This window comes from Poecilia formosa, unplaced genomic scaffold (assembly GCF_000485575.1).
Source record: "Poecilia formosa unplaced genomic scaffold, Poecilia_formosa-5.1.2 Scaffold48, whole genome shotgun sequence".
Lineage (NCBI taxonomy): Eukaryota > Metazoa > Chordata > Actinopteri > Cyprinodontiformes > Poeciliidae > Poecilia > Poecilia formosa.
The window spans coordinates 1308971-1334750 of record NW_006799987.1 but is presented as its reverse complement, the minus strand read 5'-3'; the positions used below and the strand labels follow the sequence as shown (position 1 = coordinate 1334750).

The window sequence follows — 25780 nt, the reverse complement described above, 5'->3', positions numbered from 1 at the left end:
TTTTTTTTTTTTTGCCTTTTTTTTTTTTTTTTTTGCAGTGAACCGTACATCTTTGAAAAGCAGAAGTGGAGCCTCCTGCACAACCAACAAGGATGCAGAAAGTGATTTCTGGATGGTAAGTCAACATCAAAACACTTGCCTTTTCCAGCAGACATTGTACAGCAGTAAAACCAGCTGACCAAGTGTGCTGGAGCTCTGCTGGGGTTGCTAGGTAACGGGCGGAACTCTGCTTGGGTTGCTAGGTTACCACGGGACTCTGCTGGGGTTGCTAGGTAACTGGGTGGGCTTTGATGGCGTTTTTGAAACGGGTCACTTTCCAGACACCATAAAACATTAACTTAATGCCAAAACCCGGCCGAGTGTTCTTAGAATCAGTAGAAACCCAAATGGAAGCAGGAAACTTTAAAAACGTGAGTTTTGGATAACAGATCCTGGTTAAAGCTGTTAAAGTTGATTCAAGTGTTTTCCATAAGCGGTTCTGTGAAGTCTGCGGCGTCGCTTACGCTGTGCAGGTCTCCTGTCCGCTGGTGGAGCGTTTCTTGCGTGACGTGAGGTGGCTGCTCATGTTCTTCGGGATGGACATCGTCAGGATGTACGGCAGCTGCTCCATCATCAACTCCATGGTGGCTTTGTCTCCTCGCTTATTGTCCGTTCCCGACACGAAGAAGCTGAACGTGGCGGCTGTTTGCTGCTCGCATTCACAGAACACGCGAAGTTCGAACTTCTGCTCATCCTCTGGAAAACAAATACGACGGAGAAACGTTCAGCCTAACCCGGGGCTCGACCAGGAACACGGGTCGGGAAGAACGGTCGCCTCACCTTGGCCCTGGAGCCACTGCTGCAGAGGTTCGGTGATGTCGAAGGAGAGCCATTTTTCTTTGAGCGCGTTGGTCACGAAGCGGGAGGCGTGGTAGCGGAACGAGGCTCCGGTGCTGTAGTACAGCTCCACGCGCTGCTCTTTGTCTATGGACGGTTTCTTGATGAGCATCCGCAGCTCTGCAGTGGTGAGCAGCTGGAAATTGCCCACAGTGTTACGGATCTCTGCAATGTTGAAGAACATCGTTTTGGTCCTGTCCGTGCTGTTCTTGCCTGTGAGTAAGAAAACACACGCAGGTCAGTAACTGTTTGGCTTGGGCCAATAAGAAGAAGCTTCTCAAAGGCAGATTTTTACTTCTGGGTTGAAAATAATGATTGAAATACTCAAGACTGCCGGCTTCATTTTGGATTCCAGGAGGAAAAACGTCACTTAACTGGATTGTTTGCTGTTTTTTAAGATGGTGTATTAGGCTTGTTAGGTAAGAAGGAAATGCGCAAAAAAATACGGAAATTAAAAAAAAAAAAGGAAATTTCAGAGTTTGAAAAGTCAAATATGTGCATTAAAAAACCTCAGAAATATTAGGATTAACCTCAGAAATTTTCTGGAAAATCTCGGTAGATTCTCAATTTCAAAAGTTAAAAAATTTCAACTTTTCAAACTCAGAAATTTCCTTTTTCTAGACACTTTTTTTTAGATGAAACAAAAAAGTTTTGAGTTCTTTCAAGCAAATTAAACAACTTTTCAAATTCAGAAATTACTTGTAATTTTTTCTAGACTAATCTGAAAACATTTTTAGCAAATGTTCAACTTTCAAACTCACATTTCTGTTTTCTTAAAAACATTTTAGATCAAATCTAAAAAAATTCAGATTTTTCTAGCAAATTTTTTACTTTTCAAACTCAGAACTTACTTGGCTTTGTTCCTAGCAAAAGTTTTAGATTAATCTCAAAATTTCCCAGTTTTTCTAGCAAATGTTCAACTTTTCAGACACATGAGTAAAACTTTTTTTCTAGGTATTTTTTGGGATCAATTTTTGGTTTTGGTGGAAATTTGCTCTGTTTTTTCTCCAGCTGCCCCAACGCGCCGTCGTAGTTTTGCTTTAAGCTCCTTTCAAAACAAGAGTAAAAGAACGTACTCTTTAAGTGTTGCACCAAACTAGTTCATGCTTATGTTGGCTTGGGTCGTCTTTTCAGCCGGTTCCGGACGGGTCGACTCTCAGAGCCGTCTGTAAAATATTCCATGGAAACTGAAGCGTCTGCCGAAACCCATCCGTCAAACACCAGATGGATTCCCCAGAGCTGCCGTCTCTCTCCATGCATGATCCTTTTTAACTAAACTAGTTATTCTGTCAGTTTGTCCTCATATATATTATTATTATAATTACATGTAAAGTCAAAACGGTTGCAGCTTTGCTTGGAAACTGATGGCAAATTTGTTATTTAAGATTTATTTAGATTACACTGAAATTACACACAGCGCCCTGCTAAGTTATTGGCATCTCTGGCAAAAATAAATAAAAATTCCTAAAATAAACTCATTTATAAGTGAGGAGAGTGGAATAATAAATACACATTAAAATACAAATTGGGCTGCAGCCATTGATTATGTTAGTAATCGATTATTCTGATGACTAATCGATTAATCGTATTAAAAATTAGCTTATCCTACAGATTTTTCTTTTAAGCACTTAAGTTTTTCATATATAGTATTAGATATCCATTAAAATGGAAATAAACAGTTTTATTTCTGCTCTGACTGTGACCTTCTTGAGTCCCTAAACTCCAGTTATTGATTAATTAGTTGACGATTATTTCAATAATTGATTAATCACGATAAATGTGATTAATCGTTTCAGCTTTATAAGTGATCTGTTGCTCCAATTAGCTGAGATTCTATTAAATGAATGTAATCTCTTTTTAAATTCATAACTTTATTAATTAGTTTCTGTGTCCAAGGAGGATTTATTGATGTAAAAAAAATATTTTTGATCAAATTCAACAGGGGAAAGATGGAAAAACATATTTTTTGTAAGAAATTTTCCCCTGATGGCAGAAAAATGCTTAAATAAAAGAACTAGTCACCTAAACTTTCCGGCATCTGCAGCACAATCTCAAACATTTTTGAGGAGTTTTTAAAAAAATCCAAACCTAAAATCTTATTTATTACAAAAAAAAATCACATTTATTAATGTTTTACCACAATTAGTAGAACCCCTAATATTCCTATAAAATGTAGCCGGAACATTTTTCACTTTACGCAAAGTGAAAATAAAACGGAGCCTCATTTCTACTGGCCCCTCTGCAAAATGGGGAAGACAAGAGACCATTTAACTAAACAGTGTTTAAACAGCAAAGTGAGGAGCCAGAATATTGAAATCAATTAGGGATGTATGTATTATTTGTGCAATGTTCTGTAAAACAGTTTCACTATTACTGCAAATGGAAGTACAATAACTCAGACGTTTTACTTTTATCAAGAATTTCACTCCAAGAAAACAATAAATAAAAATGAACCAAACCTAAGGGACTTATTTCCTATAAAAACATTTTTCTCCTCATCCTGAGCATCTGCAGGTTGCGCTTCACTGATCTGATTAATTCATTAGACAGCAAGTTCATCCAGTTTAAAGTCAAATATTAGTTAACAAGGCGTGCTCTTTTGCAAACACCGATTTCCATTCAGGCGTTGGAGCATCTAGTTTCTGCAAACGTTTATTTTCAGGCTTAAAGCATTTTCACCTCCTGCATTTGGTGCTTTTCACACTTCTTGTGTCAGTTTGGAGGAATTTAAGCCTTTGTTCCAACATTTGCATCCTGCCAGTCTGCATGTCTTAGAATCATTGTTTTTGTTACTGAAATGCTTCTCTCGTAATCCAGCCATCAATAGCCATCTGCAGATTTCACAGTGTTACACAATGATCTTAGCTAAAGCCAAACATTTATCTGTTCCAGCTGCTACAGCTGAGAGTTTTGTTTTCTCAAAGCGCAGCAGCAACTGTAATCCCTGCGTCTTCCTCCAACACGACAAGCGGGAGCATTAGGGGAATGTTTGATCAGAAGCTACTGATGGATCCAGCAGCACTCATCTGCAGGTTCATGCAGTTTGTGCAGGAGATAACGAGACGGAGGAACCGATGGGAGCCGAAGGACGGAGAGATTATCGAAAGTTAAAACATAAAGATGACGCAGTTAACGCTGCAAAAACACAAAATCTTATCTTTTGTCTGTTTCTGGTGCAAATGTCTCAGTATATCTGAAATAAGACAAAATAAACTTTCTAGTTACTTTTTTATCAAAATACAGGAGCTTGTTTTAAAGCTGCAGTGTGAAAACTATTGTCATATATTTGTTTAAACCTTCACCACGTCAGTAATATACGAGACAGATAATCTGAAAAAAACCGAGCTCCTCTGCCTTATCCCAGTAAAAACAACCAATCAGAGGCAGGAGGAGGGTCTTATTGCTGCCAATCACCCTCCGTGTGGCGCTGCTTACCCCCATCATGCTCTCTGTTACCGCTACAGCTAGCATAGCCTGTTGTGTTACCGGCAAATAAATAGTTTTCCTGTATCAGTAAGTTGTTTCTCCACCATTAGTAACATGCATGAGGATGATTGACAGCGATACAAGGCAACAAGGCACTTCAAAATGCTTTGCATCATAAAAACAAAGTCAAACGCACAGTCAATAATTATTAATGAAATAATTTGGAGGAACTAGAACTTTTTCATCAATATTAAGGAATTATTGACTTAAAACAAGCTGCTGTATCTTACTGAAAAGTCACTTTTAGGTTAGTTTTGTCTTATTTCAAGATATTTGCAGTAGAAACAGAAAACACTTGGTAAGATTTAGTGTTTTTGCAGTGAAAGCATGCAGGAACAGGGTGAACGCATATAGGGTGTGAGAGGGAGTGTGAAGGAACTGGAGATGTACATATATCAATGCGATGTCTGGCGCTGGACCAAATCCTCTGCTCTGCCTGAGCCTGCCAAAGCCGGGAGCTCTCCGGCACGAACCCAGCCCAGCTCCGCATACTTACTGTGCACGCTCCACCCGAGCTGCACCACGACTCCCCCCGTCGATGCCGCGAACGCTTCGCCTCAGACGTTGTTAAAGGGGGCCAAAGTGAAACTGAAAAAGCGCCGATGTGGAGCGCAACGGGAAATGAGATTTTGACATTCTGCAGGTCAGTCCCACCCAGAAAGCAGGCGAAATGATCAGAGCGCGAGAATGGAAACGCACTGCAAAGACACAAAGCCTGACCAAGTAGCTTTGGCTTACAGTGCAAATGTCTTATCACACTTGAAATGAGACAAAACTAACTTATAAGTTACTTTTCAGCAAAACATGGGAGCTTTTTTAAAAGTCAGTAATTCCTTAATATTGATGAAAAAGTTCTAGATTATTTCATTTGTAACGACATTTATCCCTCCTATAAGTGAAACAATCTGCCAGTAATTTTTCATGAACATTAAGTAATTATTGACTTAAAACAACCTCTATATCTTGCAGCAAAGCTATTTGTAAGCAAGAAACAGGATCTTGTTTTAAGTCAATAATTCTTTAATGTTCATGAAAAATTACGAGCTTAAATTAGATTAGGTAAGCTTTTGTGTTTTTGATCTAGTTTCTACTGCCATTATCTGATTACCGTTAAAATAAAACAAAACAAACTTACAAGTTACTTTTCAGCAAGAAATATGAGTTTATTTTAGGTAAATAATCCATTAATATTGATGAAAAAGTTCTAATTCCACTGGTGGAATATTCCACTCCGCCGTTACCTAGCAACCCCAGCCAAGCCCAGCCCGTTACCTAGCAACCCGGTTCTAGTCCCTCTGGCAGATTATTTCACTTAAAACAAGGGGGAAAATTTCTTGTTTTAAATGAAATAATCTGCCAGTGGAACTAAAACTTTATCATCAACATTAAGGAGTTATTTACTTAAAACAAACTTCTATTTCCTTCTGAAGAGCTACTTATGGGTTTGTTTTCATTTTGTTTCAAGTGCACTAAGATATATGCACTAGAAACTAGACCAGAAATAGTTTTGTGTTTTTGCAGTGCTTGAGGCTTTAAATCAAAGTATGGCGACAGCAAGCTGAAGTGAACTGGGTTAAAAGTTAACAGAACTGCTTCAGAAACAGGAAACTAAGTCACTTCCCTTAAGAAGAATATTGGCTGCTGCAGCGAGTTTACAGCTAAACTTTATCCTCGCTTCTACTTTCACACGCCTTAGTGGACGGGTGTCCAAAGTGCGGCTCGGGGGCCATTTGCGGCCCTCTGCGGGATTTTTGCGGCCCCTCGTCTTCATGACATTTCTACATTCTTAGCTTTGGAGTAACTAGAACCACAAACATCAACCTACTTTTAATCCAACGCAAAGCATTCATTGGACTTTGTTCTCCTGCAGAGTCAAACTGCAGCATCCTAAGTGCACAAAGCAGCGTTACCGTAGATCCTTCCTCCTAGAAACCATCACTGCTTCCAACAAACTCAGTCCTGACATCCCTGCTGGCCTCTGCACCGTTTTTAATCATTTTTATTAACATTTCTGCTGTTACACATTCATTTATCCACATTGACAAATAGAGCAGATAAAACAAAACTAGCTTAGAAGTAACTTTTCAACAAAATAAGAGCAAGTTTTATATTGAAAGAAACTGATTTTGAAATTTAAAAAAATGCTTTTGCATAGTAATTATGTTATTTATATGAATTATGTTCATTTTGGTCTTTAAAATACCAATATTTCTATAATATTTTGGTGCATGTGATGATTTTAAAATGCTAAATGATTATTCAATATGCATATCTACATGAATATGACATTTTTATTTCAGATTTTTGTCATAATCTTGTGAGTATAATTATTATTAATTTTGTTTTTTATATACATATTTCTAAAACTTGAATCTTTGGTGTGAACATGTATATTTTGATGCTGTTGTTGCACCTTGTTGGACAGTAATTAGTCATATTTACTATGTTGCATTTACTTGAGTTGCTTTTTGGAAAAAAAAAGTACTTTAACTTTTACTTAATTTTTCTATGTACTAGGACCATAACAATAAAAATAAGCCATAAAATTACAAGAATAAAGTTGGAATATTTTGAGAATAAATTTGCAATATTGTGATATTATTGTAATGCTACGACTCTCTTCTCATTTTATTATGACATTATTTTCATAATTTTGTTTTTATTTTTTAAGTTTTATATTGAAATAAACTTATTTTGAATTTGATTTTCTTTCGTCTGAATTTGTAATTATATTATTTGTCTTTAAAATGCCAACATTTCAGCATAACTTTGTATTTTGGTGCGTCTGATTATGTAATTCTTAAATATATATATAAAATTTTATTTTTTTTTATTTTTTTTATCAGTACTTGAGTTTTTACCAAATACTTTTTTTACTCTGAGTCATTTCTTGGACGGCTACCTTTTGCTTTTACTTGAGTAAGAATACGTTAAAATAGAGCTGCTCTTTCAAATTAAAATTCAAAAGTACTTTATTGATCCCGAAGGGAAATGATGTTAATCAGCTGGTCCCTGTGGTAAACCACTCTGTTGCTATGGTTACACATCACGGCAAAACAGCAGGAATATGAAAAATATTGCCAAAAATCAGCCCAACTACTCAGTATCCAAAACAAGAAGGACCAATTGTCCATGAAACAGATATTTTCCTCCAAGAAAAGGCAGGAATGAAAGTTTGAAAAGAGAATAAATCTCAGTGGAAGTCCAGAGCTGCTGCAGCGTTCTGACACCAGGAACGGTGAATCCCTCCGGTTACCTGATGTCCATTTTGTTCAGTTCTTCTGCTTCATGCTGGACTGTAATAATGAACCCTGTCCTGCCTCACATGGGTGCGGGGGAGGGATTTGTGTGTTGAACTAGGGCCTATCCGCAGGTAAGCCAGGACAGCTGTTGTGACAGGTTGGGAGACAGCTCTGTAATTACCAGTGGGAGGAATCAGATTCCAGCAGCTGGCCAAACGTCTGCCGCCTTTATGCTTCCTTCACCGATGCACGGATGACGCTCCGCCATTTCTCCTGCTTTATGTAACAAAAAGACACTCGTTCCGTGTCAGCAAACTACTTTCTGGACAAACTGTCCTTTTGTGTTTGCTGCTGTGCTCTTGGAAAAAGAGCAGAATTATGGGAGAGGTGAATCTGTGTGGTCTCCTGACGGACAGATGTGGCTGCAGGAATTTAGCCTAATCCATGATGAAATTACCACAATAAAGATTTAAAACGATTGCGTTTTGAAATGCTCTGCACCCAAATACGCTTTGCCTCCAGCGGTTTCATATCTTTGGAAAGAGTGAGTCATTCGGCAGATTTGATAATGAATAAATAAAATACATTTCTGTATTTAATGAATCCCTGGCAACCAAACATTCAATATTTGGCAACATTTGATTATGGTACCACAAAGAAGTATTTGTTTTTTACACACCTTTACCATAAGTTGTCCTAATAAACAGAAACAATGGCTGGAAAAGACGAGACCTGTTGACAGTTCTGGTGCTGACATGTTGGTATCATGGGGGGCTCTGGGGGCCCCAAATGAAAATACGTTTAGGGTCCCAAAAAGGCTTGGTCCAGCCCTGGACTTTTATTCTTCAGCCTTTATTTTTTGTTATTTTTGATGATTTTCTGCTTACAGAAATAAAAACATGACATTTATAATTAGAATATTACATCAGACCAATAAAAAACATTTTATAACATTTTAGGTTTAATGAAAAGTCTGCTGAATATCGGCTTAAATGTGACAAATGAACTTCATCAGAAAACATGTTCTGATTTATTTAATACATTTATTTTTAGTTGTTTGTCCATAAAACTCCATCTAAAATAAACAAATGCCTTCTATTTATTTCTGCTCTGCTTTTCATACCAATAAGTGTCCAGGAAACATTATTTATTTTATTAAATTAAATTAATAAATAGAATATTAAATTTAATAATTAAATAATTAATTTAAATATTTTAATAATTATTATATTATACTAACATATTATAAATAAATAAACTTATTATTTAATTAAATTTAAGTGTTTAATTTCCCTTTGGGATTAATGATGTATTTATTTAATTTGAAGTGAATCAACATGTATTTAATAATCAATTACTTCCATTTTCTGTGGGATACAAACATCATGACGCAGATCTATTTCCTTCAACATGGGAAAGACCAGAGAACATTCTGCATGGCAGAAATGTTTTAGTCTTCATAAGAAAAGAGCCTCTACAACTGCAACATTAAAAATAAGACAAACTGCGACCAAATTTTAAAAGTTGTTGTTTTCTTTGCTTGAGTTTATCAGAGGTACCAATGAAACCAAAGGTCCGTAAACTTAAACCACAATGTGGCAATTCAGTCAGAAAAGCAGAAGTGGAACCATTTTCTCTACTTTTTTATCTTAACAACCTCTACTTTTTGGAATAAGCATGAAAAGTATTGACAGATCTGGAGATTCGACTGGGGTGCGAGGCAAGACGCTGGCGGATGTTCCCTCTCTGGCATTCAGAGGAAACGCAACGCTCGCACCGGACCTGAGTCACTCAGCCTCCGAGTGGCCATCAACCGTCCTTCCTTCCTGCCAGGCTGCCGCATCACAAACATGCTGCTAACGCTCCGATAGAACGCTCCGGAAGCAGAGAGACGGGGGCACCAGAGGCCGAGAGAGGGACAGAAAAAGGTTCATCGCTGCTAAAGAGATGTGGGAATTCAAGGGAAATCACTGGGGAGAGATATGATGGAGTGCAAGCGACACGATAAGCAAACAAGACGTCAATTTCTCAAGTTACAGTGTCGGAAATTCCCAATCCCTGGGGGACAACACAACTGTGTGAAAAACGGAAAGCAAAAGAGAAAACAGCAGAGAGAGGGGTCGCACTCCAAACTGCAAAACACAATATCTCACCAAGTACAGGCGTCTTTTTCTGCTCAAAATACCTTATTATACTTAAAATAAAACAAAACTAACTTATAAATAACTTTTAGAAAGACATAAGAGCTTGTTTTAGGTAAATAATTCCTTAATATTGAAGAAAAATGACTATTTCCACTGGCAGATTATTCCCTTATAACGAGGGATGCACCGATCCACTTTTTCACTACCGATATCTTAGGTTTAGTATCGGCCAATATCGATCCGATACAGAAAAACAGAACTTAAAACACTTCTTTTTTAAACACAGACATAAATATACTGATTTACAAATTTATTTCATACCGCTGCACCAGTACAGCACGCTTAAATACACCAATAGCTTCACAAGCTACTGGTCAAACATGTAAAAATGAGTTTAATCTGCAATTAGGAGCAAAAATAATTAACAAAGAAACTCAAATTTGGTCCAACATGTTAAAAAATAAACGGAAACAAATCTTCTTTCAAATGGTTCAGAAAGTGCAATTAAGACCTTTAAATATAATGTTAAGTGAATAATTGACGTCACTCAGAGGACAAAACGTAGAATTAGACTGAATAGATCCGCCCTGATGGATCGGACACATTGTCACCTGATCTGGAATTTTCCTTATTATCAGGACCAATACAGATATTAATATCGGACTAATGCATCGCTAACAGGACATTTTCCCTTTTCATAAGTGAAATAATCTGCCAGTTGAACTAAAACTTTTTCATCAATATGAAGGAATTATTGATTTAAAACAAACTGTTATTTATTGCTGAAAAGCTACTGTAAGTTAGTTTTGTCTTATTTCAACTGTACTCAGATATTTGCACCAGAAACTAGACCAAAAATACTTGGTACGAATGAGGTTTTTTTTGCAGTGTTTTGTTTACAATCTTGGTCTTTGGTTGTCATTTGAGCAGAACAAAATTGTGCCCTTCGTTTTGAGAGTGTCTTTGTTCTCCCTTTTGGTCCTGAGCATGGTCCATCCACTTCAAGCCTTTCTTTTGATGTGGCGGATAAAGGCGAAGGGGGGGATGTGTATGCCTGCCTGATAAAGTGAGGCGTACAGGCATGCAGAGAACAATGGGGCATTGAAACCAAACCAAAAAATTATGTTTATCATAATAGCTTGGGAGCCATTGCACAATTACAGCCCAAGACCATTTGGCTGTGCAAACAGCAGATGCAGCCACGCCAAGTAAAGTGTGTTAATGAAGTCGTAAAAAACAAAACAAAGAAAAAACAGAGGTGGATATCATGAAAGCAGTGGAGCGCATCAAATCATGTGCAGCCAACTTGTAACTTGTGTGATCTCTGATCTCATAAAGCTGCCAGAAAAGATGTTGAGCGCAGATCAGAAGATGTGCGCATGGTGAAGGAATTTATAGGTCGTTTTGGTCATTTGGTGCCTTTCTCATGAGGTAAATCTGGAGTTTTTCCACCTCAGTGTCAAAATGTTCCTGTTTCTTTTAGCAACTTCACATGATCTGAACCAGGGTTTCATTTAACAACAAATTACAATGTTGTATGTTTTCCATGTTCTACTACAAAGACTGGAAGTTTTAAGGAACCATATTCAAGGATATGGTTTCATTAAGGATTCCAATTTTAACCTAAAGTTTATATTTTTCGATGTCAGGTTGGAAAACTTTGTTTGCTAAAGTCAGAACTCCCTGACCTCAAAATCCAAAATGGATTCTCAGAATATTAAACTCAGAAATCACCACAAAAGCAGTTTATTGGCCTTCATTTAAATTCCCTTTGAGACTGGATACTTACATTTCATTAAAACTATCACTCTACAAGCAACCTCAGTCAATAAGTTGCTGCAATATTTGAAAGTACAAAACGCAAAAAAGTATGCGACTATTAGCTTACACAGCCTATTAGTGGTCAATTTTTCTTTGATGCAAAACTTCAAATTTTTAGCAAAAAGTCCTCCAATTTGTGTTTTTTTTTAACATACATTATATCTAAAATATTTAAAAGAAAATGGAGCTTTAGAAGCAGGAATATCTAGATGCAATTCTACGTGACATGCCATTGCTACCATTCCAGGAGCATTGTTCATTTTCCTTTCTGCTGATTGGCCATCTGACCAAGATGATTGGAAATAAAGAAGCCTGAAGATGTTAGCTTCTGCTGTAGCTATTTCAAATGTATGTATTAATGTGTACAAACGCTAATGTTTTCCCGTGTCACATGTAATACGGCGGTTTGACTCTATGAAGCATGTGGGAAATTGCCTGCACTGCAAACAACCATCCTCCACTGCGATGAATGAAGTGCCAAGCTGAAAAAATGGCTGTTAATGTTAATTCAATATTTGGAAGTGTGACCAACACGGACTGAATGGCTTCATTCATGTCGTCCGCTGATGTTTCTAAAGATAGAGGCGGACTATAATTCTAAAACAACTCAGAAAATCAACTTCATTTCCTGATTGGTTGAAATTCAACCAGACAAATCGAGTTGAATGGGAGAAATCCCAGATGAAGGGAGATGAGAGTTGAGCAGAATTTTATATAGGAAGGCTAGGCTAGGCTAGGAATATGGTGAAGTTGGGTTAGATATCATTATCAGACACTTTAGTTCCTCTGTGAGTTTTGGACGTTTATGAGAAAGCAAATTTCATCATCAATTTGGCAGCTATCTTGCTCCAGATTCTCTGAACTCCACTAAAAGTTGAGTGAGTTGTTTGGCAGTTTGAAGGTCACGGATCTCTTTTTTCAAGCAAAGAGATTTTGGCTCTCCAAACTCTGCTCTGTGTTCGACGTGTTGTGCAACATGCTGCGAGTGCCGGTGAATGCAGGACCATAAATCACAGCCATATAATTATCTGACATTCTTACAGCCATCCTTAGGCCGTCAACAATTGCCCTCATTCTTGAAAATGGGTAAGAGTGCTCTAGGATTCATGATTTATGTCCCCTTGCCTTTTAACTTGTACTTACTCGCCATGTTGAACTTGTTCAGCACTTTGGCGAAGTACTCTTCCTCCTCCTGCTCCTGGGAGATGGTGATCTGGGACTCGAGCTGTTGCTCCTTCAGCATGTCCTTGGTGTTGTTGTAGAGGGACAGCAGGTTGGTGGGGATATCCTCCTTGTCTCCAGCTTCTTCTGGCTCAGGAGCTTTAGGCAAACGCAGTTTGCTGAGGATCTGGCTCCTAATAGCCTCGATGCGCTTTTGCCTCACTATCTCCAGGTCCACAGTCTTACATGTGGACATGCTGGACACGGTGTCCAGCATGTGCAGAGCCATCAGCAGCAGGAATCCCAGCTTCATTGTAGCAACTTTACAACTCAGCACCTTCTGCACTTTGAGCGTTAGCAAATCCTGCCTCACCTTTTTCTTTTGCTGCCTGCCTCCAGTCAGGGATGCTTTGGGAATAGTGAATCACTCCAGAGGAGAGGTGTGACTGACGCAAGGTGTTTACACACAACAGAACAATTACAGCAGTGTGGAGAGTCCAAAAAGTGCCCCAGCTGTCCCGATACTGCTGAGAAAACCACCTAACACTCGTCCCGTTTGCATAGGGGCAGGTAGAGAGAGAATCGGAGTGGGCAGGCAGACGGCGAGAGTTAAGCCAGTCTGAGTCAGCTACAGAGGTAACCCAATGACGAGCCGCACTGTGAAGCCAGTCCAGAGCAGAGCTGTCAAAAGCTAAATAAAGCTCATCCAAGCATAGAAAGCCCCCCAAACACTCGCATGACTTCTCCAACACCCATCCGTCAGAAACGGTCTGACAGCTCTCAGTCGTCTTCTGTATTCGCAGACCAGATCGTGATTTTCGGTCCTCCACCTGCAATATTTAGCGTAATCCTGTCTTACTCAGAGCAAGTTTATACCTCTCCACGTGTCAGCTCTGTGCCGTATTGCTCAGTAAGCACTCTCTTATTACATGTCCCCGGAGGCAAGTGGAGCAAATGTGAGTAGAGCTGAAGCCCAATGAGTGAAAATGATTACGAGTGCTGGCAGACACTGACTTACTCACTCTCTGTGCCTAGAGGCTATTAACCTGCCACAGCCTTTTGTCCTTTCTGTACCATCCAAAAGTCAACAAATTACTTTTCTGGGTGGATTAAATATCAAATAAGTATTCTCAAAAGACTTTTAAAAGAGAAATATACACCCTAAAGTAGTAGTAGGGTTGTTCCTGCAGAAAAACATGTGACAAACATGGATTACTCTCAGCTCTGACTACCTCTTTTTACAAATAACAGCATGTGATCTGAGCGCAGCTGCATTAAACCAGCTTTCAACGCGTCAATGTCACGCCAGCTGCCTCTCTATCTGCTCTCATGATAACGCGGAGGAATCATCTGCAAGTGCACACTGCGTCAGAGATAAAAGAAGTGCAAACAGGCCTACGATCCGAAGCGCAAGAGTGTCAGTCTCAAGGTAACCCTGTCCCGGAGGAAGTTTTCAGGAATCAGACACACCTTCTCTTTACGAGACAGAACCATCCGGACACAGCAGCAGAAAACCCCGGCAGCAGCAGGAGGAACTGGAGCGCAGCTTTTCCTCCGTCCATCCACCGGTGTCACCTCGTTTATGCCCTCTACTGTTTCTTCACACCTTCTCCTGTGACACAGCTCCCTACTCACACCTTTCCTTTGTCTCTGTTTCCCCCCGCTGCCTGTCAGAGCTTGCTGTTCAAAAAAGTGATTTGTGAGAGCTCCGAGCTCAGATAACTTGTACACTCTCTCGCTCTCTCTCTCCCCTCTTATTTTTTTTCTCTTGTTCCTGTTAGTCGTCTAATAGAGCGAGAAGCTCTCCGCCCAGGAAATGAAGCTAACGGCAACATCTGCCTGAGTTCTGCTGCCTTGCGCTTGTGTTTTTATCAAGATCCTGCTTTGCTCTGCCTTAGTAGACCGATGTGAACAAGTCAGGCACGGTACAAGGGCCGCAACCAACTCAATGCCAGATGAAAGAAGAGAGCCAGCTCCAGGGAAGCAGGTTTAGAAACCAGAAATGTGAATTTGATGAGGTGAAGAGCCAGCAGGGCAGGGTTGTGTGGTGCCCTCTCCCAGGTCTAAGTGCTCTTTAGAGGTTGGATTGTGTATTTTCTAAAAGAAGACAAGACTAAAACAAACCAGTGACGGTTTCAGCTGCTGCAGCTCTGTCTGTCAGTAGAAACAAACTGAAAGTGCATTGTCTAGTTTTGAGGTTTTTGCTCTAAATGCGCTTCCAATTAGTGTGTATTGCTTTTTTAAAGAAAGAGCTATTCATTGAATGATGACATTTAAAAGGAGGACACTCAAACTGAAAAAAAACCCCTAAAAGTTCCCCAGATAACAATGTTCATTCAGTAAAGGAAACTACGGTTAATGTTCGCGCCGCTTCACGTCCGATTACCTTCACTGATAATGGCTTGAAACTACCTAGGGGATGTTTTTAAATGTCAGCACCTATTGTTTTAAAATCTCAGTTTAAATTGGTGAATACTGCCATCTGGTGGACCAAATTCATAGGCCTCAAAAAGAGGCACCAACGGGTTTAGGGTTCTCACTCTTAACTCAAAGGTCTTATTTTTGATTAAATGGGTGTTTATGGTTTAGAAAAACAACAGGAAACATGCTGAGTAAAAGAGGAGGAACACACAACAGATAAAAATCAAAACAGAGGAGTCAGACAAGGAACAATTCAAGTACTTTCCCCTTCTGTTTTGGTTAGCATTCAGTCATGCGTCTGATGGAGTTATACAAATTTCCAATGCAGCGTTTATGAAATGGTGTCGATTGAGCAATGTTCACAGAAAGTGAAAACACTGCTTGTCTTACATCAGTACGATCAGCAAAAGCGACAGGAATTTGTAATAATAGAAGACAACACGTCAAAACAGATGCACCAGAGTTTGGAAGGATGGGCTTCTGAAAACAGCAACTGTGTCTCCAGAAGCAGCGATGTTGCCCAAGCTACCATGAGGCATTTCATACCTTGTGTATTTTACCACCAGGCCTCCATGCCAGAACCTCAAGGTGCCTGCCTGTGTCAGGAGGGCTTCATGTTCTGCTTTCCCATCATTCAGAGTGAAGTTGTGGAGAAACGGCAAAGTCTCTGAAGAGAGATGACAGGAGGAGGTGTTTTCAGTCAACACAGAGATGACAGTCAATAGATCATGTAACCACATCAGAGCTGACCTTCCACATAGAGCTGTAGCTTCTCCGAAGCTCTCTGATGTGCTTTCAGTGCTGACGTTATGTCATCAAGGCCAAAATATAACACAGCTGTATGGCACATTATGTTTTACAATTGACATGAATAAAGACATAAATAATCTCAACTGAAAATGTTACAACTTTCAAGAAAGCATTGGAAAAGAATAATAAGCTGTGTGCTCTTTTCTCAATCAATACACACTTACAAACTTATGTTATTCTTAGTTTCAGACTATTAAAAAAATTGTGACCAACTTTGAATATTTAGTTCCTTGTAATTCTTTTTTTAAATTACATTTGCAAACAAAACAATAAAACATTCAGAGACAAACTTTACAACATTTTACCCATTTGGAAGCAGAGGTTGCATATGGCCACATTTTCATATTTTTAAGTAAAAAAGTTTTCTTATATTTTGAGATAAAAATGATTACTTGTCATTATTCTAAGTCTAATCTGAATTTGTGCCTTGTATCTTTTATTCTAATGTTTGGTCTCTTTGGGTGACAGGCTGTGTTCCCATCAGTTTTTAGACTATTTACTTAACAGTAACTGAACTTATTTGGATAGTAAACCACAGTCGCCTACTTTAAAATGAATGGAGGCCAGTGAGAGAAGTAGAGAAGTACTTGAATTAGAGAAGTTGCTGAAACCTAAAATAAAATACAAAAACATATAAAATTAGTGACTCGTTTGGGGGGAAAAGAAGGTTTTTACCGGAGATTCAATGTTACAAAAATAATAACAGCTATGGTGTTTCTTGTCTCCATGGTTACAACCAACGAAACTTCAAGTAGCCTAAAACGATCATAGAACTTAAATAAAAATAGTTGACACAATTTCCTACGTTCGTAATATATGGATGATTATGTTGTGTCTACTTAAACGATTTAAATATATTAAAATAAATCCAAATTGGCTGGATTCGGTATATTTTACTGTTAGCCACTATGGTTAGCCACTTATTTTCTCCATGGTTACAGAACGTGAACTTACGTACGTGTTTACGTTTACGTAGCAATCTTGGTGCGTTTGTTTAACATTTTATGCTAATTGTACAACTTTTCTAAATAGCCAAAAGAAACCTACTCCATTTGTCAGACTTTTAAATAACGTTGGGCAACTCCTCGACATTAACTCTACTGCCTAGTAAGTCCATGAATTCAACACTAAACGAGCAGAATATTGTGTATTTTACTGTCAGCTTACTGAAGCCGTTTCCCACTGCTTTTCTCCATGGTTACGGCGTACGTATTCCCACGTAAGAGCTTTTAGCTTACGTAGCTTTGTGAATTGCCATGTGTTTTTGTATCCTTGCTTATTTTAACCCCCACGTTTGTTATTAGAGGTAAAGTTAAGTTATCTATCCGACCGCTTTCCGCCTAAACGAAGACCAGAGGCGCCAGCTAAACATTTACTGTAATTTGAAATGTTTATAAATTAGAAAACGGAGCCCCGAAGAGGGAAAACAATCCTCGGGCGGTTACCATAGTAATGACGCAGTAAAAGAGCAGACGGCACAGTGACCTTCTTAGTGAAGCATTGACAATGACAGGACAAAGACCTGTGAGACGCTTTGGGAACTTTTATTTGTAGAAAAACTGTTTTGCTGTTTTGGAGGCTAACTTAGATTCTGCACGTGAGTATGTGCAAGCGCGTTTTCATCATCTACAAAACAATTTGAATACATTAGGTCTGCATGAATTATTGACTTTAGAAGCAATCATCCGGTCAGTCTGCTGAAAACTGAGTCCTATTTTTTTTTTTTTGCCTATTCTGCAGATAGTAACTTGAAATTGCTCGATGGAGAAATATGAAAAACTGGCCAAAATTGGCGAGGGCTCCTACGGTGTGGTGTTCAAGTGCAGGAACAAAGAAACAGGCCAGATAGTTGCCATCAAGAAGTTTGTGGAGTCTGAAGATGATCCTGTCATCAAAAAGATTGCACAGCGAGAAACTCGTATGCTTAAGGTGAGAGGCGTAGTGTCGCCTTAAAGTATCAGGTTTGATGTAAAACATGAAGCCAGAGCTTATAGCTTTTGTTTTGTTTTTCACCTGTTGGTCTTACAGCAGCTTAAACATGTGAATTTGGTAAACCTGTTGGAAGTCTTCAGGAGAAAAAGACGGCTCCATTTGGTGTTTGAGTTCTGCGAACAGACGGTCCTCAATGAGCTGGACAAACACCCCGAAGGGTAAGATCAACTCACCATCAAAGCTCTGTCACAATAATTCAATTAACTGCATGATAAATTAAATTGAGCTCAATAATTACCATTTGCATAATTTATTGTTTCTCTCTTTCTACCAAAAACTGGATGATAAAAGTCTTTAATTTGGTGCTCTGTTCACAACTGGCTGTTTTTACTTCATTAATAATTTTATTTGTTGTTTATTTGGTTTTGTTTATTTATTTTGGATATTTAAATGTCTTTTAGTTCCAGTGTTAAATGTTCATCAGAATTTAAAGTTTATTGATCTTTGAGAACATGTTCTTGCATTATTATGCCATTATTACCATGACATTGCTTGAAAATGGTTTCAAAACAACAATGTTGTCATTTATCACAATAATGTCTGGGACAAATTAACCTCCAGCAAAATGTGTGAATGTGACAGGCGTAGTTAAAGTAAGCTCTGCTAAAGTCCAGGGAATTATCTGTTTACTGGATGCAAAAGAGCTTTTTGTTTGAATTTCTTTAAAGGAGATTATCAGATTTGCACCAATCCTAATTTTCCTGGCTGATTTGGATTCTTTTGTGTCATTTCATGCTTGCCAAGGAAAGAAAAGAAAAAAAAATCTGTCTACGGAAAGGAGGAACATAAAATTAAATTAAAAATAAATTTAAAAATCACTGTTTTTATTACACAGGAAAATTAAAATTAATCTCCTATTTGTGCATGAAGGCATTATTTTTTCCCTCATTCAGATTATTCGTCATACTAAGTACTTTCTGTGATTTAAGGCATTTTATTTCTCATACAGTAAATCCTGAATTGGGGAGATAATTATTTGTAGAAGTGATGTTAGGATACTTATAATTCAACCATGTGGTTCGCTTTTCAATGCATCTGTCAAATGAATAGATTGAGGAACAATAATAACAGAAATGAACATTCTGTTATTAACAAGATTTTAATTACATTTTAAATCAGGTTTTTACATAAACTGTACAAGACGACATTTAATCGTTTTAGATAATTATCTGGGATTAAATCTGACCAAACATTTCCTTTGTGGAGCGTCCGTCTGTAGAGAAATCTGTTTCTCCAATGGGGCCGGGTTTACAAGGATGAGGGCCCCTGGGCTTAGTGGGGTCTCTGGTTTAGTGGGGTCTCTGGCTTAGTGGAGCCCCTGGGCTTAGTGGGGTCTCTGGCTTAGTGGAGCCCCTGGGCTTAGTGGGGTCTCTGGGCTTAGTGGGGCCCCTGGGCTTAGTGGGGTCTCTGGGCTTAGTGGGGCCCCTGGCTTAGTGGGGGCCCTGGGCTTAGTGGGGTCTCTGGCTTAGTGGGGCCCCTGGGCTTAGTGGGGCCCCTGGCTTAGTGGGGCCCCTGGGCTTAGTGGGGGCCCTGGGCTTAGTGGGGTCTCTGGGCTTAGTGGGGTCTCTAGCTTAGTGGGGCCCCTGGGCTTAGTGGGGCCCCTGGGCCCTGCAGCATGGGTGGGTGTTGGAGGGCATTGCCCACTCACAGAGTCAGCTAAATGTACGGAGTGCTTTGCTGCCAACAGTACCTCAATTCAACTTAAGTACAGTAACAAAGTACTTTTACTTTTTTACTTTACAACTACACTCAGAGTTTTTAATCAGAACATCAAGTTATGCATTTCTCTTTGCCCTCAGAGCTCAGACAGCAAACCAAACCACGATGACTTGTTGTCTGGGTTTTTTTCCCATAAGGCAGTGCAGCAGAAACTCTAGCTGCTCATGGAAACAAAGGTGCTGCTGCTGTTTGAGATGGCCTATGGTTATCTGCGTGTTTTTTTTAATGCCTGAAGTATTAGATGGGAAAGTTGAGCTCCTTGTGGAGGAGTGAGTTGGTGTTGGTTTGTCTGCAGGGTCCCGGAGGCTCAGCTGAAAAGCATCGTGTGGCAGACGCTGCAAGCTGTGAACTTCTGTCACAAACACAACGTCAGTGGATTTTTTTTACTGCAATATAAACATTCTTCTGTAACAGACATATACACTTTTATATTTGAAGTATTTTTAATTAGAGCAGGGGTGTCCAAACTTTTTGCCACATGGGCCAAAATTGTTCATTGCAGGCCAAGAAAATAAAAATTAAACCAAAATCACACAATTAAAGTCGCCTAAGTGTATTGTTGAGACAAACAGAAAAAGGACTTTGCTGCACTAAAAGGAAACTGTCCTGGGCTCGACTGAACAAATTTATCCTCAGTTATTAAAACAGGATCCTTCAAAACGCTTTAACAAATTCAACAAAAGCTGATTTGGATGCAGCAAAGTCGCCTGTTTGGTAAAAGTCTCTGATTTGACAAAACACCTGCAGCAATTTAGTATATTTGGCACTTTTGCCTTAAAGTCTTTTATCTGTCTGTAGTTTTCTTTCTTTCTCATATATTTTATATTTTGTTGTCCATAACACACTGTAACCTTATTTCTCTGCTGTAAACCTACTTTCTATGATAGTTTCTGACGCCCTGCCTCATTTATTCTTTTATTTTTTTCAGTGCATCCACCGTGACGTAAAGCCAGAGAACATCCTCCTCACTAAAAGCGGCGTCATCAAGCTGTGTGACTTTGGCTTCGCCCGCATTCTGAGTAAGGTTATTCAGAGGCCAGCGTGTTTATCTGCATTTAGTGTTAATGCAGCTCTAATGACTTATTCAGCACGGAACATGGAGCAGGTCTTTGCTGATAGCCTCCTCACTTTATTGTGTTTGAATGACTCCTTTGCACAAAAGGAGCAGTCAGTCAGTGTGTGTGTGTGTGTGTGTGTGTGTGTGCGTGTGCGTGTGTGTGTGTGTGTGTGCGTGTGCTGTCTCCTGCTTCAGGTTTCAGGGTAACGTTACCATACATCCACATGTCAACATGCTGTGTAATCCTTTCCTCTACGTTAGTTAGTGCTCAGTATCTTGAGTAAATGTTTATATTAATGGCCAAAATTGTTCAGATAAAAATACTGGCAGGCCAAGAAAATAAAAATTAAAGTAAAATCAAACAAATAAAGTCGTAATTTTGTTGTTATTGATGGGCTTAATATTTCATATTGTATAGTCATTAAATGTTAACACTGTTGTCTGTCAGTTGTACTGATAATAAACAGAAAGTTGTGTTTTTTCACATTAAACTTCAACATATTTATACAGAGTTGGGTAGGAACTAGTTACATTTAATCAATCATTTTATAATTTAACAATCAGTTACTCAGTACTTGAGTAGACTTTTTACTGAATACATTTTTACTCTTCCTTGAGTAATTTCTTGGAAAGCTACTTTTATTTTTACTTGAGTAAAAACAAGTAGTGATACTCTTACTTTCGTACCGAAGTATCCGTGGTTGCTCTTGAAGGAATGCTTAAAGTACTTCAACTCAGCTGCTCTCCAACATCAGCCTTGCTTATTGGCTTCATGTTAAAATCTTTCTCTGTTATTTACTCTGCTTTTGTCATCTCATCTTCCCCTTCGTAGCAAATCCAGAACCTGACGTTGCTTCGTGTTTGGCTGAATGAGCGAGAAATTGAAGTGAAATTTACGGAGTTTGTGGAGTGTCTATATTTGAAAACAGATCCGCATAAAGTGCATTTTACATCCAACACCGGACTGTTTAAACAGTCCTGGTACAGCCGCCATCTTGTATCAACTTGCTCGGTTAAGACTGACCAGCGGCGCCCTCTGCTGGATGGCGGCCAAACTACAACACTAAAATGATGTCTAATTGGACATTATTAAGTAATAAATTGGAGCTCATTTTAATCTACTAAACCATCAATTAATTCTCTTTTAGTTGTTTGAGTGTTTTCTATGTGCCTTTGTTTACTCAGCTGGACCAGAGGATGACTACACAGACTACGTGGCGACCCGCTGGTACCGGGCCCCGGAGCTGCTGGTTGGGGACACTCAGTATGGACCCCCGGTGGATGTTTGGGCTGTTGGATGCGTCTTTGCAGAGCTTCTAAGCGGGAACCCTCTCTGGCCCGGGAAGTCTGACGTTGACCAGCTGTACCTCATCCGAAAAACTCTCGGTACTCAGAACAGCTCTGAAAAAGAGACTCTCTTCACAAAGTTGTGAATATACAGCGCCTTTCTGAAGTATTCACACCCTTAAACTTTTATTTCTACAAACTTAAATGTCTTTCATTACCACTAAGGCTGAAATGATTAATCGGATTACTTGTGATGAATCGATTATTGAAATGATTGTCAAATAATTTAGTAAGACTCAAAAAAATACCATTTACTGGAACAACAACACTCTCCTTTCTAAAGTATTTACACCTTCGAACTTTTGTTTACCATAAATTTAAATATATTTATTAGCATTAAGGCTGAAACGATTGATCAGCTTATTCATGACTAATTGATTATTCACAAAATCGCCAACTAAGTTAGTAAGACTCAATAAAGGCTAATTGCAGAAAGAATGGCGCTGCTTTCTGAAGTATTCACACCCTTTAAACTTTTACTACCCCAAACTTAGATGTATTTTATTAGCGTTACGGCTGATTAATCTGATTAATTGTGATTAATTAGATTAGAATAATTGATTAATTGATTGAATCTTACTGCAATGTAAAACTGTTTCAAATTCAAGAAGACCGTTTGGAAAATATCTTTCATCTCTGTGCAGCTTTTCTTATTTGTTTTGAACTTGTTGGAAGGAAATTGACTCCAAATGTTTTCTAATCTCATTTTGTCCTGCAGGTGATTTGATTCCTCACCACCAACAGATTTTCCGTTCCAATGTTTTCTTTTCTGGAGTCAGTATTCCTGAACCGGACACAATGGTAAACAGACACGCTGAACCAAAAGATTACAGCGTTTGGTCAAAATGTTCATTAACTTTTCTCGTTTCGTTCCCAGGAGCCTTTGGAAAGGCGATTCTATGGAGCGTCTGCCCAAGCTCTGACGGTCATGAAGGTAAGAAACGTTTATTTACAATATAATCGATCAATAATCCCTCGAGATCAGAATCGCTGAAACATTTTCAGAATATCTCAGATTATTTTAAATTCATCTTTAAAAAAAAGATGTTAATCTGCATCATGTTTGTGACAGGCGCAAAGTTACCACGTTCTGAAACTATACATTTTATTCATATTAATAATTTACTCACCTTTTATTTACATATTATTGAAAGGAAGTTTATTTTCAGCAGCTCTTTCAAGACAAAATTGCATCCTTAGAAGATATCGATCGATCGATCGATCAAGTTTGTTACTGGGCAGCTCATAGTGCATTACATCATGGAAGACATCATGTAATAAACAGCTGTAAAAACATTGTGTGTTGATGATTTTCTTAGACCTGAAATCAGGCAAATAAAGTAGATTTTATTTTTTTCCTTTTTTTAAATGGATATTTATTCTAATTCCAAAAATTGAATGGGACTTTTTACCAAAAGACTCAGAAATTGAGATTCATCTCCGAAATTTTATAGAAAAAATGTTGAAAATCTTAACCTTTTAAAACTCAGAAATTTCCAAGTTTACTGTAGAAAATTTACTCTCAGATTTCCGAGTTTTATTGTGGAAATTTACTCTTACTATTTTTATTATTTTACTTTTTTCTATCTACAATGGCCAAAAAAAGTCTTTGTAAGTTTTGCACGTTTGCTGTTTTAAAAGAAAAGCATCTAGTTTTCAGTTTCAGTGGTAAAGACCAGGATTGGGTCACTTTCTTTTAAAATGTTTACTATATTTAATCAAGTTTATTAAATTAAATAAAAGCTGATTTGGGTGCATCATTTTAGTAAAAGCCTCTTCTAACTTTTGTTAAATCTTGGTTATAAAAATATAAACACTTTGTGCTATACGTTACATTTTCGATGTTTAAGAAAATTACAAATGAGAGGTCTCCGTATCATTTTCGAATTGCAGTTCAGGGCCGCACGAAATCAGCCCACGGGCCACAACTGGCCCCCGGGCCGCACTTTGGACCCCCTGCTTTGTAATAACTATTTATCTCTCAGACTGAACTTCTTATTAGCACAGCCTCGTTTCTACCGTAATCTCCCCTGAAAGCTGTTTAGCACGCATGCAGCCGGCGCTGAGATGGATGTTTGGTGTTTCTAGTCCTGCCTGGTGATGGACCCGTCCCTGCGGCTGTCCTGTGAGGAGCTGCTGGAGCTGCCATACTTTCAGGATGAGGGCGGGGCCAACTGGGGCCGTGAAGTGGAGCGCCCTGGGAGGAGGCATGACAAGGCGTCCCGGCGCAGACAAGCTGGGGTAAAGATGTCTTCATCAGACTTCAGTGGTGGACAAAGTACTTCGAGTACTTCAGTAAAAGTATTGATGCTCATGGTAAAATCCTGCTTAACTGCAAGTAAAAGTTGCTCGATCAAAAGTTTGCCCAAGTTAAAGTACTGAAGTACTTACTTTTGAAAATACTCAAGTATTCAAAAGTGTTGAGCGATAAACCAATAATATATATTGTGATAGATGGGTGATCAATATCAATAGATAATGCGTCTGAAAGAATTTTTAATAATTCCACTGAACTCAGATCCAGAACCACACTGCATTCTGGGAGATGTAGGCAGAGGAAATGCTTTAGCTGCTCAGCCTTTCACGGCTAACTAAGCTAGGTTGGTGGAATCGACTGACTCTCTCACTCTTTGGTTACCTAGCAACTCACTCACTCTTTGGTTACCTAGCAACAGCCTGTCCAGTAACTTGCGCAGCAGCAGTTTAATGTTTTGCCACCCCATAGCTCCTTAAAAAACAACAACGTGGAGTAAAAACTGGATTAAACAGGAAAGATAACTCCACCAGCTTGCCAGTTTATCAAATATTTAAAGAAAAAAAATCTAATCAATAACTGACAGGAAACTCTTATATCGTGATATGTTTTTCAGCCAGAGTCCAGGCCAAGTTCAAATTATATTTTCTTATATCAGTACTGTGTTGTATTGTTTTCTGAATGCTTCCACAGAATCTTGTAACTTGCTGAAACCACCTGGTGATGTACTGACCCGGAGGACGACTCTGCTAAAAACGTCTGCACCACCTGTAAAAATGCTTTTTTTAAACTTACTCAAGCCCCACAGAAGGAAAAAGAGGAGAAACTTTTAGGACCATTGTAGATATAAAAAACTGAGTAAATTTCTGCAAAAAATCTCAGAGAAATTTTTTCTCAAATTTGTCAGATTAATCTCTATTTTGTTTTTGAGTTTTTTATAGCAAATCTTCAACTCATCAAAACTCTGAATTGTCTAAACTTTTTCTCAACATTTTCTGAGATTAATCTAAAAATTTCTGAACATTTTTTTCTGTAAACATTTCCCTGATAGTTGTAGGAAAGGTTTTTTGGGGGAAATTTACTCTTCCTCCTCTTTATTTCTACAATATTCCCAACACGGTGTTGTATTATGCTGAGCCAATAGGAACCAGAACCGATGAGCTTCCCAGAACTGAAGTGGAGTCAAAAGTTCTAAGTTTCCCAAAAAATAAATACACAAGTGAAGGAAAGATACTCAAGAAATGTACTTATGTACAGTACTCAAGTAAATGTGCTCTGTTTCTGTTGTCCAGTTGAAATGCACTTTTCTCTGTTTTCTGTCTTTCCTTAGGTCCAGTACCTTCCTCAGTTACCTCACAGTAACGTCTCACCTGCCCCAGATGTCAAGAAACTAGTAAAACATAAATATCACCTGCCCAACATTTAAAATAAAACATCCACAACTTTATCT

At 38.6% G+C, this 25780-nt stretch overlaps 2 protein-coding genes across 8 annotated transcripts in view; one reads left to right on the top strand and one right to left on the bottom strand.

The window, feature by feature from the left end:
* Window positions 1–14482, bottom strand: part of tgfb1a (transforming growth factor, beta 1a) — a 21078-nt gene extending 6596 nt beyond the window's left edge. The window contains exons 1-3 of the mRNA XM_007552394.2: window positions 12713–14482; window positions 820–1089; window positions 504–735 (exon numbers count right to left, since the gene is read on the bottom strand). Of these exons, the coding sequence (XP_007552456.1) occupies window positions 504–735; window positions 820–1089; window positions 12713–13043 (833 nt within the window). The 5' untranslated portion in view covers window positions 13044–14482. The remainder of the gene's footprint in view (window positions 1–503; window positions 736–819; window positions 1090–12712) is intronic.
* On the top strand, window positions 93–25780 carry LOC103138262 (cyclin-dependent kinase-like 1). Of its 7 annotated transcripts, none has more exons than XM_016671721.1 (10): window positions 16945–17068; window positions 17702–17890; window positions 17993–18111; window positions 19968–20040; window positions 20601–20691; window positions 21915–22115; window positions 22795–22877; window positions 22954–23010; window positions 24165–24317; window positions 25661–25780. In XM_016671721.1, the coding sequence occupies exons 2-10, from the start codon at window positions 17723–17725 to the stop codon at window positions 25754–25756; spliced, it is 1041 nt and encodes a 346-aa protein (XP_016527207.1). In that variant the 5' UTR covers window positions 16945–17068; window positions 17702–17722; the 3' UTR covers window positions 25757–25780. The 7 variants fall into 7 exon arrangements, with proteins under 7 accessions (XP_016527206.1, XP_016527202.1, XP_016527207.1 ...); XM_007552393.2 differs by having other exon boundaries at window positions 16948–17068; window positions 17990–18111; XM_016671720.1 differs by lacking the exons at window positions 16945–17068; window positions 25661–25780 and adding an exon at window positions 93–115 and having other exon boundaries at window positions 17990–18111; window positions 24165–24740.

Coding starts and splice junctions, on each gene's coding strand:
- LOC103138262 (XM_016671720.1), top strand. CDS start 17,723: ATGGAGAAATATGAAAAACTGGCCAAAATTGGCGAGGGCTCCTACGGT. Junction 22,116..22,794: donor CCTCATCCGAAAAACTCTCG/GTACTCAGAACA, acceptor TTTGTCCTGCAG/GTGATTTGATTCCTCACCAC. Junction 22,878..22,953: donor TTCCTGAACCGGACACAATG/GTAAACAGACAC, acceptor TTTCGTTCCCAG/GAGCCTTTGGAAAGGCGATT.